The 20,342-nt window shown below is 40.4% G+C and overlaps 2 protein-coding genes and 2 pseudogenes across 2 annotated transcripts in view; 2 read left to right on the forward strand and 2 right to left on the reverse strand.

The window, feature by feature from the left end:
* Kiaa1841 (KIAA1841 ortholog) overlaps nt 1-19,531 on the reverse strand; it is a 63,509-nt gene extending 43,978 nt beyond the window's left edge. Inside the window, exons 1-5 of the mRNA XM_023720856.1 lie at nt 19,383-19,531; nt 14,628-14,759; nt 10,299-10,456; nt 2,169-2,355; nt 866-959 (exon numbers count right to left, since the gene is read on the reverse strand). Coding sequence (XP_023576624.1) covers nt 866-959; nt 2,169-2,355; nt 10,299-10,448 — 431 coding nt within the window. The 5' untranslated portion in view covers nt 10,449-10,456; nt 14,628-14,759; nt 19,383-19,531. The remainder of the gene's footprint in view (nt 1-865; nt 960-2,168; nt 2,356-10,298; nt 10,457-14,627; nt 14,760-19,382) is intronic.
* LOC105742853 lies at nt 6,816-7,780 on the forward strand (annotated as a pseudogene).
* LOC101579857 lies at nt 15,311-16,051 on the forward strand (annotated as a pseudogene).
* Nucleotides 19,532-20,127: 596 nt separating the features above from the next.
* The window catches only part of Pex13 (peroxisomal biogenesis factor 13), a gene marked incomplete at its 5' end in the record, with an annotated part of 24,616 nt that continues 24,401 nt past the window's right edge, over nt 20,128-20,342 (reverse strand). The window contains one exon of the mRNA XM_004636210.1: nt 20,128-20,163. Coding sequence (XP_004636267.1) covers nt 20,128-20,163 — 36 coding nt within the window. The remainder of the gene's footprint in view (nt 20,164-20,342) is intronic.

A 20,342-nucleotide genomic window follows, 5' to 3' on the forward strand; every position in this document is an offset into this window, starting at 1 on the left:
ACTAATAAAGCTGTTATTAAAAATCTACCAGAGGCCAGGGAAATGGCTCAGTAGAATAAGCGCTTGCCTGGCAAGTGCCAGGGCCTGAGTTCAATCCCTGGTTCTGCCAAAAAAAAAAAAAAAATCTACCAAAACTAAGGTACATGAAGAAATGTTGAGGGATGATGAAAATGTTCTGTACCGCGTTTAGGTGACACCATGCAGTTTACTGCATCCAAAATACGTAAAAGAATATAAAATATCAACTCTTACAACACTGAAAGATATATTTATTTACTCACCCTGTCCCACCCCTGTCCCCTGGTACCAGAGATCGAACTCAGGACCTTGCACTTGCCAGGCAGGCGCATATGCCACTGAGCTATCTCCCTGGCCCCTCAAATAGTTCTAAAACACCTAAATTCTCTAACGAAGATGGAAAATGAATGGTATAAAGATTTTTCTTTGGGTATTAAATTTTCTTTTGATAGTTTTATATTAATAGATGTTATTTCTAATTTTAAAAACATAAAAATGAATTTTTAAAATGGTAAGCTATCATCTAGATTATAACAGAAACAGGTCATATGTTTAAGTATTATGCAATTCCTTATAGTTCAATATATGAGCTGGGTGTGCTGGCCACACCTATAATTCCAGCACTGGGGAGCTGAGGCAGGAGGACTGCTATGAGTTCAAGACCAGCAAAGGCTATACAGTGAGACTCTGTCTCTAAAAAAGAAATAGGAACTAAACTGATTCTAGCTGTTTCAACAATTATATAATATGAAACTCCTAAATTATGGTAACTGATGCATATAAACAGGAATATTTTATAATTTAAAGTTGCTATTAAATCTTATCTATCAAACAACCAGCATCCTACCCTTCAGATTCTTCAGTCTTTTCTCCACCATTATGAGTAGTACAATTTTCACTTTCTGAAGAACAATTCCTTGTGGAAGCTATACTATGTCTTCCTTAAATACAGACAAACACATACAAAGAAGAAAAGGTGGCGGGTTAGCATTTCTTGCTGAAGCGGGGTTTTTATTTACTGTAATGAGGGTATGTAGGTAGTAGCTGTCCTTTTAATACAAATATTTTTAAAGGCACAGGGAAGAAATCAAACTTAAAAAAAATCACACACTGCTAATGTTAGAAGGGACATTTCATGAAATATTGATATGGCATGTGTCAGTAAGGGTTAAATGTTAAAATCCAACAACTCAAGAAAAGTTTTATATCAATATGCTGACTGGTACTGATGAGATTAAATTAACTCAGCACACTCTAAAGATTCTAGAACCAATTACTCCCAATATAATTGAAGAAAACATTTCTTCTATCTTGCCACTGTGTGTTACGTGAATCTTGTTAACTGTAGTAAAAAGTAGCTATAAAAAAGATTATATGAGAGACATGCAACATTTTCCAAGTCCAAAAAGCAAACAAAACCAAAACCAAATAGTAAGTATAGTTTAGGTCATATTTCCTTTAAAGTTGCCCTGTTTGTTTTTGGTTCTTTTTTGGTTTTACTGGTTTTTTGATTAAATTGTTTTTTAGGGGAGGTTTATTTTTTGTTTTTAGTGCCTAAGACCAAATCCAGGGCTTGCAGCTTGCTAGGCAAGCATTCTACCACTGAGCCAAATCCCCAACCTTTTAAAAAAATATATATTTGGTACAGTGTCTCACAATGCATCTCGTAGAGATCCTCCTGTTGGGATCCCCAGCGCTGGGATTATAGGAGTGTGCCACCAAATCCAACAGTTATAATTTTTAAAGTTCAGGAAGGTACAAAACATGGATAGACTTTATATTGTTTTTGTAAGCCTCTAAACACAGAAAGAAGGGCCGGCCAAATAGCTCAGTGGATTAAAGTGCCTGCAAGCAGGTTCAAAGGTCAGGGGTTCGATTCCCAGGCATGCCACGGCAGCCCCGCCCCTGGGGTGTGCTGAGATGGCAATTGAGACTGGGCATGGTAGTGCGCACCTGTAATCCCAGCTCTTGGGAGGCTATAAACAGGTGGATCACTACGAGTCCAATCTAGTAGTGAGACTCTGAACACCCTGCAGACACTCCCCTAAAATTAAAAAAAAAAAAAATTAAATAGAAAAGTTGACTGGAACATATCAAATTATTCAGATTTCTCATAAGGACACATAGTAAATTTTGTTTTAAAATCTTACCTGTTTTGGAAACTGCATCCTGACCACCTGCAGTCTCCTGAAAATCTCCGTGTGTGTCAAGAAGTGAAGATTTGATGTATGTGGCTAAAGTTTCAACAGGACTCTCGCCAGTGGCCATTAGGGGATTATACTGATTATCCACAGGTGAGCTTCCACTGCTCTTCAGCTCATCAAACCTTTTTGCACACTGTTACGACATAAAACAAGTGGAGGTTGAACTAAAAGACCGAGATATTTTCTTGCCCTTTATTTAAATACTTCTCTTTCTTTCTTTCTTTCTTTCTTTCTTTCTTTCTTTCTTTCTTTCTTTCTTTCTTTCTTTCTTTCTTTTTTTTTTTTGGCAGAACCAGGGATTGAACTCAGACCCTTGCCCTTGCCAGGGAAACGCATATTCCAGTGAGCCATCTCTCCGGCCCCTAAATACTTTTCTATAATCATTTTTCACAAGTAAATATTAGTATATTGGTAACATCTACAAATTGCGTACTTACTTCAACACACAGAAGCCTATGATTTACTTTTTCTCCTTTAAAATTCATGGTACAATTCTTCTTTAAGTAATCCTTTTTTTTTTGGTCCCAGGGATAGAACTCAGGACCTTGTGCTTGCCAGGCAGGTGCTTATGCCACTGAGCTATCTCCCTGGCCCCCTAAACATTCTTTAACCCAAAAGCATAATGTGTTTATGATCCTTATAGAAAAATGAGGACTGACTTTATTAATCACATTTCCCTTTGGTATCCATCTATTATTGAGTGACAATATCAACAATTTAAACATTTGTTATTTTTATATTAACCACGTTTTCACAAGGAATAAGACTAAAGTCTACTTTAATAGAAAGGAAACTAAATAGTATCAGATAACGCTAGATTTTTAAAAATTAAGATAATGAAATCTTCATTGAGGAGACAGCTCAGTGGCATAAGCACCTGCCTGGTAAGTGCAAGGTCCCGAGTTTGATCCCCAGTCCTGAAAAGAGAAAACAACAACAACAAAACAATCCCATAAGAGAATGAAATCTTGATTTTTACTGACAGATTCACATTCTACAAAACATTTTATAGTGACACGTTATGGTCATGTATTTGGGCAGCCTTTGTTTTATGTAATGTATTAGTTGTTCTTGAGCTATTTAGCACATCCAGATTAGCAATTAAGAAAAAGAAATAAATCGTATAATAGATTAGAAAATATCAAGAGTGTACTAAACATAGTAAGGTTAAGTACTCCTCTACGAGAATCTGTTTTTAGGGTACAATATAAAATGCCTTCCTTACTATGGGTCTTCATCAAACGCTATGGCATCCATAGTTATGGCATCCACTTTAAAATCTCCATCAAGGGCTGGGGAGATAGCTTAGTAGAATAAGCGCTTGCCTGGCAAGTGCAAGGTCCTGAGTTCAATCCCCAGTATAAAAAAAAAAAAAAAAAAAAGGCACTGTGGGTGGCAAGTTACATAGCAGATAATCTGGGGGATAAAAAAAGCTATATATATGTAAATAGTAGTACTAGCAATCAGGAAATGCAATGATTCATTTATTTACCAGCTAACTACTAGATATCCAGCACACTTTATTATTATTTTTTTTTTGGATTTTATTTATTTATTTGTGTGTGTGTGTGTGTGTGTGTGTGTGGCCAGCTCAGCCCACCAGGGGGCGGGGCTGGCTGGCATGTGGTGCTGGGGGATTGAACCGCAGTCCCTTTGCTTTGCTAAGCTTGTTCTAAGTAGGTGCTTTAGACCACTGAGCCATCTCACCAGCCCCTGAAGCACACTTTAAATAAAGATTGTTTACATGATTACTAGGTATTAAGAAATATCTACCTAAGGCTTAGTCCTTAGAAAAGTAAAGCAATAGTTTTTTATTATTTATTTATTTTTGTGGAACCAGGAATTGAACTCAGGTCCTTGAGTGCTTGTCAGGGAAGCGCTTATTCTACTGAGCCACTGCCCTGGCACCCAGCAATAGTTTTTAAAAAGGACTTTCATCTAGAACATATAAAAATTCTTACCACTCTACAATAGAAACATCAAAATGTCAAAAAAATTTACGTAATGCATCTTTTCTGTACTGTTAAAAATATTGTCTTTGAGGTAGCAAAAATTGTAATCCAGGACATTAAGAGAACTTTCATAAAACTTAAAAATAAGGCTTTTTTGTCTACTATGTATGAAAACATGTTGAAAGTAATTAAGCTAATGTGAAACTGTTAGTGGGGTTATTAGAACAAAGAGATCAATAGATTAGAACACTAAATCCAGAAACAGAGCTAAAGAATTTCAAACCAATAATAAAATATTTAATAACTGTTGGACAGTTAGTCATTAGAGAAAAAAAATGCTTAAACTCCAGATGGAGTAAAGATTTAAAAATATCTGCTGGGTATGGTGGAGCTCACCTGTAATCCCAGCACTTGAGAGGCTGAGGTAGGAGGATCACGGTGAGTTTGAGCTCAGCCTGAGCTACAAAGTGAGCTCAAGGCCAACCTGAGATGCATAGCAAGACCTTGTCTCGAAAAGACAGAAGAAAAAATAAAAAGACTTAAATATGAAACAAGAGAGTGATCAGGACAATGTAGGCAAATATATAGTATATATAACTTGGAGGTGATAAGAATGCTGCAAGATGACAGCACAGGATGACAGCAAAGTAAAAGAGCTGCAGATTTTAACAGTTTTAAACACTTGTATGTAAGAAACTATGATAGTAACTCTGACTAAAAAGAAACTGGAAAAACACAGGGCAAGCATTAATAGACACAGCACACAGAAAACTACTAAACTCGTAACAAAACCAAGTCACAAATAGAAAAAATAACATGAAACAATAAAATACAAAATTTCAACCTCTCAGGACTTAAAGCAAAGTAAAGCTATAGTGAGGGCCAGGTGTGGTGATGCACACCTGTAGTAGCTACCTGGAAGGCTGAGGCGGGAAGACTGTGTGAGCCCAAGAGTTGGAGACCAGAATGGGCAACACAGCAAGATAAAGCAAAACAAAAAACCTAAAATAAAGTTAATTTATTAAAATTAAAGACATGATTGTGAGAATTTAAAAAATATGCTTGATGTGAAAAATGCACTCAGCTCTGTTAACTAAGGTATAAAAACATGGATGATTTTCTAATGGCCAATACGACACCATGCAACAAAAGCCATAAAAATGCAGGCAGTGGCTGCGGACCTAGCTCAGCAGCACAAATGCCTGTCTGGCAAGTGGAAGGTCCTGAGTTCGATTCTTGAAACCAAAACCAAAACCAAAACCAAACAAAAACATAATATCCATGTGCCCTCTAAACCCAGAAATTCTGCTTCTTTTCTGTGTGTGTGGTACTAGGGATTGAACTCAAGGCCTATGCACGCGCGAGCAGCACTCTTCCACTGAGCTACGTCCCCAGCCCAGCAATTCTGCTTCTGTGATGATCCCCTAACAAAATGGTAAGATATTTGTTACAAAAGTAGTATAGGAGACAAAAGTTGGAAAAAATGGCCTAAATACCTAAGGAAAGGGACTGGATAAATAATTATGTTATGATTCAAATACACTGTCATTAAATGTTGCACAAGTCTATCAACCGGCATATAATGATATTCATAAGATGCTAAGTGAACAAAGCAAGTAGCAAAACGGTACACATTATTTGTGTTAAGAATTAACACGGGGGGGTGGGGTGGCAGGGATATAGCTCAGTGGCATAAGTGCCTGCCTGGCAAGTGCAAGGTCCTGAGTTTGATACCTGGTACCACAAAATAAATAAATAAAAAAAATAAATTTTAAAAAAAGAATTAACACAAGGGAACTGGGGATATGGCTTAGTGGTATGGTGGGCCTCTTGTACAAGTGAGGCCCTGAGGTTAATTCCCAGCACTGAAAAAAATGAAAGGTGTAGAAAATACAAAAGGATACATACAGGTATCAATAGCTTGCCTTAGGAAGGGTTGGATTTATAATTCTGGCTACAGTTCTGCTTTTTTATTTCCTGTGTATGTATTCTTTTTCTTTTCTTTTCTTTTATTCTTTTATCTTTTTGAGACAGGTTTTTTTTTTTTGGTAGCAGGGATCGAACTCAGGACCTTGCATTTGCCAGGCAAGCACTTATTCCACTGAGCTATCTCCCCAGCCACTGTGTATATATTCTTTATGGATGTTTTAATAATAAGTATTGAATATTTTAAAGTAAGTATTAAATATTATTTAAGAATATTCTCATGCTGGGTGTGGTGGTGCATGCCTATAATCTCAGTACTCAGGAGGCAGAGGCAGGAGGATCGCTGCAAGTTTGAGATCAGCCTGGGCTACAAAGTGAACTCAAGTCCAGCTTGAACTACATAGTGAGACCTTGTCTCAAAAAGACAAACAATTAAAAAAAAAAACAAACTTAAAATACTCTTCTAGTTAGTTGTATTTTAGCATCCCCCCATACACACTGTACTGGGGACTGAACCAGGGCTTTTCACTCTGGGCTACATCCCTACCCCTTTTCATTTTGAGACAGCCTTGTTAAGACACTAAGTTGCCTAGGCTGGACTTGAACTTGCAATCTTTCTGCTTCAGTCTCCCAGACTGCTGTAGTTATAGTTACATGAGTGTGCATTACAACACCTGGCTTATAATTTCATTTTTAAAAAAATATCTAGAGTGGTGACAGTGGAGGTAAGAGGATGAATAACAAATTTGATGCCTTGAGAGAGGATGACAGTGGAGACCAGATCAGAATGAAGAAAACAAAGATGGTGAGAAGGAGAAAACAGAACGAGACAAGGGTCAGAGCAGCAGCAAGAGGAAGGCTGTGGTCCCTGGACCGGCAGGACACCCCTCGCAGTACAACCACACTTTCTGGTACTCCAGGACAACCCCAGGCCGTCCCACCAGCTCACAGAGCTACGAACAGAATATCAAGCAGATCAGCACCTGTGCCTCTGTGGAGCAGTTCTGGAGGGTTTATAGCCACATGGTACGTCTTGGGGACCTGACAGGACACAGTGACTTCCATCTCTTCAAAGAAGGAATTAAACCCATGTGGGAGGATGATGCAAATAAAAATGGTGGCAAGTGGATCCTTCGGCTGCGGAAGGGCGTGGCCTCCCGGTGCTGGGAGAAGCTTATCCTGGCCTTGCTGGGGGAAGAGCTCATGGCTGGAGAGGAGATCTGTGGGGCTGTGGTCTCTGTTCGCTTCCAGGAACACATTATTTCCATATGGAATAAGACTGCCAGTGACCAAGCAACCACAGAATCCTGAATCCAAGACACATTTCAGTGCGTGCTGAACCTACTGCCCAACACCATTATGGAATACAAAACTCACACCCACAGCATCAAGTATGTGTTGGGGGTGCTGGGGGAGCAGGCCCCTGAACTTAGCAGAAGTAGCTCCATAGTTGGGCCCAGAGTCGCACGGTTGTACAGGAGATTGGCTTGTGGACAGGAGACAGACCAGACGGGCCAGCCCCTCCACGGCTTCTGGCCATGCTGGCAGGTGGTGTTGGCGAGGTTCCCTGCCTCCTTGCACCATGGGGTGCTGTGGGGTAAAAAGCCCTTCTACAGCAACCCAGTTCCATCACCTGCGTTGCCTTCATTTTCACAGGTGATCTTGTCTTTCTTGTGCTAACCACTAGCTAAAACAAAAGGCAAAGCACTTTTCTTTAAAAAAAAAAAATCTAAATAGGGACCAGGGCTATAGCACAGTGCCACAGAGTCTACCTGGCAAAGGTAAGGTCCTGAGTTCAATTCCCAGTACCCCCCCAAAATTGTCCCAAAAACATCTAAATGGGTGATTTTGAAGATACAATGAACACTGTACTAGATGGAATGATGGAGTTACTGTTAATTTTCTTAGGCTTAATAATGGTACTGTAATTATGTAATAATGTCCTTATTTTAAAGAAATGTATTCTGCAATCCATAGGGATAAACCACTATGGTGCCTGAAAGTTACATTTATATGTCACAGATATCAATCATATGAAGATACTAAACAAAAAAGAAATGCTGAATCTATGTTATATAGATTCGTGTTGTTCTTTCAACTTTTCTATAGATTTGAAAGTATTCATAATTAAAAGTTGGAAAAAGAGAAGAATTTGCCTATTTGTCCTGCTCTAAAAAATAAAAAGGGTAAGGTCCTGGTAGGGCCTGGGAGACAGCTCAGTGGTCTACGTGCCAGCCTGGCAAGTGCAAGGACCTAGGTTTGAGCCCTGGTACCACATGTTATGCCAGCCCTGCGCTGAGCCAGCCATTGAAACGCGGGGTGGTGGCACACGCCTGTAATCCCAGCGCTCGGAGGGCTGAGACAGGAGGATCACTACGACTCCAAGCTGTATAGCGAGATCCTGTACCAAATAAGTAAGAATAATACATAAAAAGTTAAAAAAATATAATACAAATTAGGAAGTATTACTTATTACTGATGATATACAGTAAAAAAAATCTCATCATTTCACAAAGACCCACTGTACAGAAGAAGGAAAGTAATCTTTGAAGGGCTGGTTTTCCCAGCTATAATAGAGGTAGGTGGAGGCCGGGGAGATAGCTCAGTGGAATAAGCACTTCCTGGCAAGTGCAAGGACCTGAGTTCAATCCCCGGTTCCACAAAAAAACCCAAAAAACAAAAAACTATAAGAGAGGTAGGTGGAACTTGACTCATTCACTTGTTTAGTACTCACACATCAAGTATGTATAAAGGGTCAGGAAGTGAGAAAGACGTCTAAAATCTACTGGGGAAAATAATTCCATTTTAATTTCTAGAATTTTAAGGTATTTGCCTACTTTAGAATTCTTTTTAGCAGCAAAAGTTTAGAGGTCAGAATTTCTCAAACTAATGTTCATGGACAAATTACAGGACTCTCTGAGTCTCCTATAAGAATTTTTAAATTCTAACCAAGCACAGTGACACAAACCTATAACTCTAGTTTTCACTCTGGGAGGCTAAGCCAGAAAGATTACGAGTTTGACCTCAGCCTGGGCAACTTAATGACTCAGTGAGACTCCATCTCAAAATAAAAATGGTTTATAAAGGGTTAGGGTTTTTTTGTTTTTTTTTTTAAATTAGGAATTGAACCCAGGGCCTCTTTGCCAGGCAGGCGCTGTGCCACTGAGTTATATCCCTGGCCCAAGGACTGGCAATGTGGTTCAGTGCAAAGGTCTCAGATCAATCCTGAATTCCGAAGAAAACAACAACTTTCAATTCTGAGAATTACATAAAGAAAATTATTTCAGTGATCAAGATAACAAAATATTTCACTGCCCATTCACTTTCATTATTTATAATTAAATTCAAAACAAGACATAACTGCCAATGGCAAAGAAAAAAAAAGGTAAATGTAAGAAAACTGGTCTATGAGAGATGCATTAGTGCCGAGCAAAGTCCAATGGCGTCATGATGCAAAATCGGACTTCACAGCAGGATAAACAAGAGGCTCAATTAAAAAAAAGAAACTTTTACTTATTTATTTGGTATAGGGTCTCGCTATGCAGCTTGGACTCATAGTGATCCTCCTGTCTCAGCCTCCCTAGCACTAAGATTACAGGTATGTGCCACTGTGCCAGGGTTATTGTTTTGTTTTGTTTTGGTACTGGGGATGGAACTCAGGACTTTGTGCTTGCCAGGCAGGCACCAATGCCACCAAGCTATCTCCCCAGCCCAACCACGGCAGGTTTTGGTGGCCGGCATGGCATGTGTACCCCGGGTTCCAGGGCTGGCATTGCATGCAGTATTGGGGATCGAATCTGGGTCCCTGAGTTTGCCAGGCAGGCGCTTAGACTGCTGAGCTATCTCCCCAAGGGGCTAAATTCGAACATATCAATGTGTATAGTTTGTGTCTAGGTATCAAGTCAAATCATATACATATATATATAGTGTTTATACTTACATACAGATAAGTAAAACTCAAATATTTCATCTTACTGGGTTATTTATTTATTATTTACTTTTGAGACAGAGTCTCACTCTTTAATTCAGGCTAGCCTTGAACTATGTAGCCAGGTTGGCCTCGAACTTGTAGCAATCCTCCTGACTCTGCCTCCCAAGTACTGGGATTACAGTCCTGTGCCACCATGTCCTGACTGTTGTTTCTTTACATTGATTACTTTTTCTGTTTTTCAGAAAATAACTGGAGGACGTTACTTACCTCTTTGGGTGTTAGTCCAGGCACAAGTCTTGCAACGCTTTCCCAGTTGATGGTCTGAGGGATTCCGATTAATGGATAAAGGATCATGTCCAGTACCATTTGGTTGTTATTGTTCAGGAAATTGTTGTTTTCTGAATATCCACGACTCATCTTTGGAACTAGGGTTAGACAGGAAAAGCAGCTTTATTTACATATGAAATCCAAATGTTTTCAGAGCATGATAGATTAACTATAATTTCTGCCTAAAAATTATGTTATACTATGTAAAGAAAAAATAAAATCAATTTAAAATAAACATAGAACTTTCAGGCCAACCTCTTCAGATGTAAAAGCATACTTATATTATGAATATTTTGACTTGATAGCCATTAAAAGTATAGTAAAGTAATAAAGTATTAGTGGCAGAATCTGGGTAGTGGGTATATAGATGTTTAAACTTCTTTTCTGTATGTTTGAAAGTTTTCACCCAAACACTTGGGGGACTACGGCAGGAGGATTGCTCTAAGTTTGAGGCCAGCCTGGTCTACATAGTAACTTAAAGGCTAGCCTGTACTACAAATGAGACTCTGTCTTAAAAAAATTTTTTTTCATAATAAAATGTTGGAAGAAAAGTGAATACAATTTATTTTCAAGAGGAAAAGAAAAATTGTTGGGGCCAGGAATTTAACTCAGTGGTACAGCACCTGTCTGACAAGTGCAAGATCCTGAGTTTCATTCTAGGTAACCACCTCCCGAAAAAAAAAAAAAACCCCAAACTTATGAATTTATATAGTAAAATATTTATATAGTAATTAGCAATTTATAAATGGTGTAAATAATCTGTGAAAGTACCCATACATTGCTATTAAAAGAATCATAATTGCTTTCTATCCCTAAGCAATATTCGCTTTTTCCTCAGAGTAAATGTCCATGTCATAATCAATGAGGATTAAGCATATTGACTTTTTATTGACTCAATAAATGAAACTTGGGCTGGTGAGGTGGCTCAGTGGTCTAAAGCACCTACTTGGAACAAGCTAACCAAACACAGGGACCGCGGTTCAATCCCCCAGCACCACATGCCAGCCAGCCCCGCCCCCTGGTGGGCTGAACTGGCCACACACACACTAAATAAATAAATAAATAAATACATATTTAAAAAATAAATAAATGAAACTTAAATTTAATCTGACAATTTAGGCTAAGAATAAAAGCTACTGCATCCTGTAGTTATTAGTTACAAATGACACAAAGATTATATTAACAACTGTAGTGACTATTATGTCCACCTTTCCTATTTATTTGGTTTTCCTTGAGATAAAGTCTCTATGCAATTCAGGCTGGCCCTGAACCCATTATTTAGCCTATGCTGGCCTTGAACTCGAAGCAATCCTCCTGTCTGAGCTTCCTGAGTGCTGGGATTGCAGGCATGTGCCACCACACTCAGCATGTTTACACATCTGAAATAACTTTTCCTTGCAAATTCTTGCTTGTCTTCAAAGGCAATGTGATAACCTCTTGATAGAGTTTAGTACTTACACTCACAAACACATACCCTAACATACATAAAAGCAAATGTGCTTCACAAACGCACCCACTCCTCAAGTGAAGGCTTGCAGGCTTCCTCACTTGGTGCCCCACCATGCCTCCTCTCATCACAACCCCTCGTTTAATTCACAATCCCTTGATAGAGTGAGCCCTTTCTGGTCCTCCCCTCAGTCTGGTAAGTTTTTATTTGTAATCCCATGGAATCCCATTAAGTTAATTCCAATCTACCACTTCCAGTGCAACCCATGGTGAGAATAAAGATACTAAGGCATATTTATAGTTACGGGAAGCCAAGGGGTCCTAAGTCCAGCCATGGTGATGGCTATCTGGAACAAAGGCCTCAATCCAGGGCCAAACCTGGGTTTTATTCAGTCATGAAGGAGTGGCTTGAGGATGAATGACTGAGAATGGCAGGGAGTAGGTGAGTACTGTGAGGTAGACTAGGTAGAGGCATGTGTTTATCTCTGTCATATGCAGAGAGAAGGATATGCAGAAAAAGTAATTTGCATTATATTATGGAGATAGTATCTAATGTTTAGGGGTCTGGGGCCTCAGCTCTAATGTGCAAGCTTTACGGGGCCAGAGAGATAGCTCAGTAGAATAAGCGCTTGCCTGGCAAGCGCAAGGGCCTGAGTTCAAGCCCCGGTTCCGAAAAAAAAAAAAATAATAATAATAATAATGTGCAAGCTTTCAAGCGCCAGGAAGTCACAGACTCTATCCCAGCAAACAGCTTGATCCCAGCCAGCAGCGTGGAGCATTGGCTCTTTGTCCTGTCTCCACCCAGTTCACAGTAAAGAGCAGCAAGTGTGGGTTATCAGGGAAACATGCATGTCATCTTTGAAGACTACCACTAGCACCTTGGCTAGACCAATATGCACTGCTTAAAGCCAGTTGAAGGGATAAGGAAAAATTCTAGCCAGTTCTGTACATATCAATACATGGAAATGGGGTCAGGCACAGCCACAATGGGGACAAGTGCTCTTCTTTCAAGGGAAGTCGCTGATGTGGTCCTCCATATCCGGAAAAACATATCTACTGCTCATCTGATTCAAGGGTGTCCGAACCTAGCAGGCTATAAAATAATGCACACAAAGAGGCTCTAGGTGGTTTTCTATATATAGCTCAACAAATATTACAAGCCCAGCTGTGTGCCATGCACTAAGGGTACAAAAATTCTTACTGCAACCATGCTGTTTTTTGTATTTAAGGAATACCTGGCAGAAAAATAGGTCACTTAAATGTAACACTACCTGACCAAGAGCCAAAGCAGAAGAGAGGCAGGAGGGGCAGAAGAGGAAATGGAACGGCTGTTACTATGTACTGAGGATCTATTAGGAGCTAGAACTCTGCTCTTTACATGTTATTTCAATAAATTCTTAACACATCCCTATAAAATATGTGCTCTTCCCATTTTACAAGATGAGGAAACTGTTTCAGAGAAATTAATTTGAACAAGCTAACAGAGAAAAAAAAAAAAAAGACAGTAAGGATTCAAGCTCAGGTAAAAAAGACTCAAATCCAAATGGTTTCCACTCTATGGACAGGTATTCCATGCGGGAGGTAAAGGCTAGGAATAATGGGCAGTTGAGCAGGGCCTACTAATAGATTGTTAAGTTAGTTTTGTTTCAAATGAACAACTCTGAAAGCTTCTGCTTGTAATGTAGTGAAGGAAAAAAGCTGTGGCATCAGAGAGAAAAAAGAAACTACCCTTAAAATTTAAAATATACAGCTGGGCATGGTGGTACATGCCTATAATCCCAGCACTTGGGAGGCTGAGGCAGGCAGATTGCCAAGAGTTCGAAGTCATCCTGGGCTACACAGTGAGTTCAGAGCTGGTCTGAACTACACAGCAAGACCCTGTCTCAAAAAAATAAAAAATAAAAAATAAAAAACAAAAAAAATTTAGGAACCTTTTTAAAAATCCTTGTACTTAAGATATTTAATTGATTCAGACATTTACTAAACTCCTGCTATGTGCCAGGCACCATATCTGAACTTGGAACATAAATTTACAGATGAAAATAATGACAGATGTTTCTAACTAGTTAAATTAATGATTTCCCCCCCTTTTTTTGTACCCTGGATCAAACTCAGAACCTCGAGCTTGCCACACAGGTGCTTGTGCTGCTGAGCTATATCATCAGCCCATTGTATCAATGATTTAACTAACACTGAATTCTTCGTTGGGGAGGAACTCCTCCAATGTAATTTGTTCTGATGGGAAAATATAGCCTATTTTAGGACAAGAAGTACAAAGGTCCACTGATAGACCAACAATAGTGGGGAAAAGCTGTGTGCCCCATCCTCTGCCATCATTCCTAACCCACCGCCCACCCCCGACACACAGGCCTCTGAGCTCTGGTTTGCATTTCCGCACCATCACATACTAGTTCCAGTAAGTCCTCCACGCTTGTCGAACTGCAGTAATGTAAGTTAGGTGACGATGATGTCTCTGACCAACAGCACAGAGAATCAAAGGAATTACTTTATGATATGACTTTGGAGACCCTAAAAGTACCTCACAAAGGAGAAGTGGTGAAGGAGATGCAGTGTACAATAACAGTAGCTATTTTCTAGGATTGGCTGAGGACTGAGATGTTTAAAATACTGCTCAAGGGTTGGAATGCTGTAAGCTCTCAATGTAACTATGACTTCCACTATGTAATTGTTTGCATATAAGACTGTGATATAATATATCAAGTGGCAGACCTTATGTTGTCCCCTATCTGTTTGTTTGAACATTAAAAAAAATAGAAAGATATTAAGCATTCTAAAATCATAGCTTATTACCCAGAGACATACCTTATTGAAGGGTCAGAGCACTGGAGTGGTTGTATGTGTAGATTCCACAGGTGGACTGTCCAAAGTTGCACCCAGTTTTATTATTTAAGGTATTATCTAGTTCAGGTAGTATCTGTGCTTCAATTTTCTCATCTGTAAAACAAAGGTAAAAATAGTAGCTAGCTCACATACTTCTGAGGGTACTTTGGGTGATAGCTATTACTTGGCACAGGAATATATAATGTTTGTGGTTGTAGTACTACTATTCCTGAGCTTTTGGACTAAGCCGATTCATAAAGACTAATATTATAAATCAGGTGGTAGAGAACTGCAAGTTTGAGACCAGCATGGGTAAATTAGCAAAAGCCTGCCTCAATGGGCTGGGGAGATAGCTCAGCAGTCTAAGTGCCTACCTGGCAAGCGCAAGGACTAGAGTTCAATCCCCAGGACCATCTATTGTGACAGCCCTGAAACCGGGTGTGGTGGCACATACCTGTAATCCCAGGGCTGGGGAGGCCTAGACAAGAGGATCACTATGAGTCTGAGCTGTGTACTGAGACCCTGTACCAAATAATTAATTATATATATTAAAAAAGAGCCTGCCTCAAACAAACAAACAAATGGCTGGGGATGTGGCCCCACATTGAAATCCTAGTTTACAAACACCTTTACATAGTTGTTTGTAAACTATGTTAGAGGCAAACTATGGGGCCACTGAAGATGGCAATTTGGAAGAAATGGAAGATTAAGTACAGCTTAAGAAGAGAAAAAGAAAAAGAAATGTGGACAATGATCCTGAGAAGGAAGATGTAGAAAAAGCTAAGAGGCAAGGCCGCCCTTCAGCTGAGAAGCTGTCAACAAATACCCCCAAACTGAGAAAAGAGATGAATGCTATCACTGATACTAGGATCAACTACAAAGACAGTTCAGGGCAGCAGCTCAGTGAAGTCTTCATTTAGTTACCTTCCAGGAAAGTTATCAGAATATTATGAATTAATTAGGAAGTCAGTGGATTAAAAAATAAATAAATAAAAGAAAGACTTCGTAATCATAAGTACCAAAGCCTGGACAACCTGGAGAAAGATATTGTGCTTCTGGGTCACAATGCTCAGACATTCAACTTGGAGGGATCCCAGATCTACGAAGACTCCACTGTCTTACAGTCAGTGTTTAAGAGTGCGCAGCAGAAAATTGCCAAAGAGGAAGAAAGTGAGGAGGAAAGTAATGAAGAGGAAGAGGAAGAGGAAGAGGAGTCTGAGTCTGAGGTAAAATCTGTGAAGGTAAAAATCAAGTTCAGTAAGAGAGATGAGAAAGGCCGGGACAAAGGAAAAGGCAAGAAAAGGCCAGATCGAGGAAAAGCAAAGCCAGTGGCAAGTGGCTTGGACAGCAATAAAAAGCGGGATGAAAACGACCAGTCAGAAGCAAGTGGGGCTGATGATGAGTGATTCCTGTAGAACTGAGTATTTTTCTTCCCCTCTCCCATTTCTACCCAGTGGCACTGGGTTCTTTCTGTGTCCTCCTCCTCATCCTATAAACTAGCTTTAGAATAGTGCCAGACAAACATGATATCCTGGTGTAAAAAAACCCTTGAGGTTTGTAACATATTGGGACCAAATGGGCCTCAAAGATTAAAACAAACAAAAGCTTTTGATGGAAAATGTGGGTGGATAGTATATTTCTACGGGTGGGTCTAATTTGGTAAAGGTTTGTGCCTGGTTTTATCACCTGTGTGGATGAGACTTTTGTCTTTTGTAGCACTGGCAACCAGGAGAAGCCATTAAAAGCCACTGGTTATTTTATTTTTCATCAGGCAATTTTCTAGATTTTTATTTGTTTGGTATTATTATTTTTTTTTTTACACTGTGGTACATATAAGCAACTTTAATAGGTGATAAATGTACAATAGTGAGATTTCACCTACATATACATTTTTCTACTTTATGCTCTATGATCTGAAAAATGCTTTTTAAATTGTATATGATCTAAAGAATACTTTTTAAATTGTATATAAGATTTATGTCTACTGTAAACATTGCTTTTTTTGCTCTTGGTTTAAAATTTTTTTTGGTTGAAAATGCTATTGAATATTGCGATCTATATAGTGTACTGGATGGCTTCTTTTGTCCACCTGATTTCCAATGTCACCAACGTGTATTGTCTCTGCCTCCCTAAAGTGTACTTAATCTTTGCTTTCTCTGCACAATGTCTTTGGTTGCAAGTCACAAGCCTGAGGCAAATAAGACTCCAGTAATTTAAAAAAAAAAGAGCCGGGGAAATGGCTCAGTAGAATAAGCACTTGCCTGGCAAGCCCAAGGGCCTGAGTTCAATCCCTGGCACCGCAAAAAAGAAAAAAAGAAAGAAAAACCCAGGCTTAATCCCCTGCACAAAAAAAGAAAAAAGATTAATATGATAGATAAAAATGATACTAGTACTTCAAAGAAGTAAGCTGCTAATAAATTGAGTAGAGTGAGCTACACATACTTACCCAGTTTTAAAACCCCAGTAGGACAAGCTGGGGCTTTAATTGTCTCAGTTGTGGGAACTAAATATTAGAAAGACCCAGGGGCCGGAGAGATGGCTCAATAGAATAAGCACTTGCCTGGCAAGTGCAAGGGCCTGAGTTCAAGACCCAGTTCTGCAAAAAAAAAAGAAAAAGAAAGAAAGACCCAACACACCATGTGCCATATAACGTATGCAACAATTTATTATTACTATTGCTTCCCCCTTTCTGCTGTCATGAATGGCATAAAAAACTCCCAGTAATTACTTTAATAACTAAAATTATATCAAGTAGAAAACAACTTTCATTCTTTTTTAAAGAGTTGTTTAGCACTCCCTATAATGAATATGATCATTATGTACACCCAAAATGTACCGATAAACTTAATTAAAAAAGAGTTGCTTATCACAGTTAGGTGATAAAATTGGGTGAATCTGAAAGAAAATGTCCTCTCATATATCCCTGGATGAGTTCAATGAAAAACCTTTGGAAAGAAGGCCTGGAAAAGGTCTTGGGAGATTGTGATAAAGGCGTTGAGAAATTTCTGTTTGCTTTTCTCTGTATCCCACAGGACTATAGTTTCTCTTCTGTGCACGGACTTCTGTTTCTGATTCCCAGAAATGACTGGAGTCAGATTTGTAATACCAAAACTGTTGCTAAATTAATAAGTCATAAAACTTAAAAGAGACTAATTGTACCTTCTGCAACTCACTCCAAACTAAAGATCCACAATCCAGTTAAATGATTATTTACATTGTGCAAAAAAAAAAAAAAAAAAAAAAAAAAGGTAATCATGCCCTGCCATATTAATAAATTTTGAATACTGGGGTTTTATTTTTGTTTTTTGTTTTTTTTTTGTACCAGGAACTGAACTCAGAACCTCACGCTTGCCAGGCAGGCACTGTGCCACTGAGCTATATCCCTGGAGGATATTCTTGAGGAATATTCTTGAAGGAGTTGGTTTCTTACTAGTGAAAAAGACACTGCTGTTCAGTATATGAACAGTGCATGCATCATTTCTCATAGCACAAGGTTTGTGAAGCAAGGAATGGCTTGCTTTATTGTAAGTTGTTTGAGTTTCAGCACAAAGTAGTCTAAAGCAGATTTCAAGCTAAGGACCATGTCTGGGTGGCTTTTTAAAGTCTATGAATATTCTAAAGCACTGTCCATATCAAACAGTTAAAAATTTATGTATATTTCAAATGATACTCCTTCATGCTATATCCATTTCAGAATAATTTAAATAATCTAGATATGAAAACAATTTGGGCTGGAGGTGTACCTCAGTGGCAGAACACTTGCCTAGCATGCCTGTTCTATCTCCCAGCATAACCAAAAACATTTTTTAAATAAAACCACAAATAAATATGCAAATAAAGAGAAAGGTATTTTGCAAAAGGGAAGAGGATCAAAAGATGGAAGGGGTAGGGAGAGGTGAGAGAGAGGATGTTAGGTACCAATTCACCACGAGAAATGTAATCGTACTGCAAACATACTAATAAACATTTTTTAAATTGCTCTATTGTTTAATAGAATATAATCCTAAAGAATGCATCTCTTGCCTGTCCCTTAATCTCGTATCTTGGTTTTGTCCTGGTAGTAGTACTAAAACAATCTCGGTAACTTCCCCACCAGATACAGGACCTGAATCCTCTATCTTCCCCAGGGAAGAGCATCTGAATGTTCTCTTTGTGCGAACATCCACTCCTGTAGACAGACTTTTTTGCCCCAGGCAGTGGTAAGACTGGGGGTCCTCAAAGGCCTCTGTCACAGTAGATAGTGGCGGTAACATTTAGAGGAACCCAAACTTCTAGACCCCTGACCACAAATGAGAAGGGAGGCAGCTGGCTTTGATCCCTGAGAAAGTAAAACTGCACCCACGCCCAGAACGTGGAGGTCAAAGCCCTTCAAAGCCTGGCCCGGGGGCGTCCTCCGGGCATCCCCCGGGCCTTCACTGCTCTCTCACAGCCCCTGTAGGCGTAAAAAATCTCGGGGCGCTGGGCGGATGAGGGGTGAAACAAAGGCGTCCGGCAGGGGCGAGGCGAGACGGAAGCGGGAATACGCCGGAGCGTCTCAGCTGGAGCGCGGGGAGCAAGGGGGCGGCGCGAGCCGCGCCGGCAGGCTGCGCGGAGGGTCGTTCGGAGGCCGGGGCGCCACCCAGGCACCCCAAGTGGGGGTGGGGACAGTGGTGGGACCCGCCGACAGCGAGAGGTACCGCCCTTCGCCCCACTTCCCGTTCCCCGATCCGCACCAGAGTGTCACGGAGTCTCGCTCACCTCAACGGGGCCACGGAGGCCCTTCCTGCGCCTCTGTCACCCGCAGCAGCCAGCGCCCACCCGCTGTCTTGCCAAGGAACCCCGACGATTCAGCCCGCAACTCCGGCGCGAGGCCCGCACGCGCCGCCCACCCGGGCGTCCGCTCTAAGGCGGCGGCCCGGCACCAGCTCCGGGTGCTTGGGGGCGGGGCAAAACTCTAGGCAATGCCATCTGACCAATCGAGAGCCCGCGCTGCAGCGGCGGAGCCAATGAGCGGCGAGCTCCGGCAGGGCGGGAGGGAGCCCGACGGGCGGTGTTGGCAGGCGGTCGCCAGGTTTTCCCAGTGCCTTCCCCTTCTCACTCCCAGGCTTGTCGCAGTGCAGCGTCCCCACCCTCCAAGCGTCTTGTCTCTTAGCAACCAGATCCCTGGAGCCTGATCTTAGGTGACCAGCGCTAAATCCAGAAGAAAGGAGGGTATGTGAGAGAGAAAGGAACTCGTATTAAAATGGATGAAATAGCTCGTAGCTCAGGCCCTTTTGGTGTGTCTACTTAGGGAGAACGAAAATATACATGATCCGGAGGACGCAAAAAGTATCTTGTGCAAAACATTGTCTTTACCAGAAGGTGCCTCTTAAAAATGTAAATCACTTAATTGCAGGCTCGGTTTTCTACATTAATAGCGACAGCAAGTGCGTATAACTGCAGTGAATACTACCAGTGGAAATCTAGTAAAATGCATTAAGCTCAATATTATAAATGCTATGTGCTAATATCTCAATTTTTCACTTGAACTGTGTCTATCCTGGGAAACAAAAGTAAATGTTAGAATCAGAAAGGACAAAAAGCCTGGCGTAGTGAAGCAGGTCTGTAATCCCCGCACGCGGGAGGGAGGCTGAGGCAGGAGGAACACTTCGAGTTTGAGACCAGCCTGTGCTACAAAGTGAGTTTAAGGCCAGCCTCAACTGCATAGCAAGACTGTCT

This window comes from Octodon degus, unplaced genomic scaffold (genome assembly GCF_000260255.1).
Source record: "Octodon degus isolate 3935 unplaced genomic scaffold, OctDeg1.0 scaffold00078, whole genome shotgun sequence".
Lineage (NCBI taxonomy): Eukaryota > Metazoa > Chordata > Mammalia > Rodentia > Octodontidae > Octodon > Octodon degus.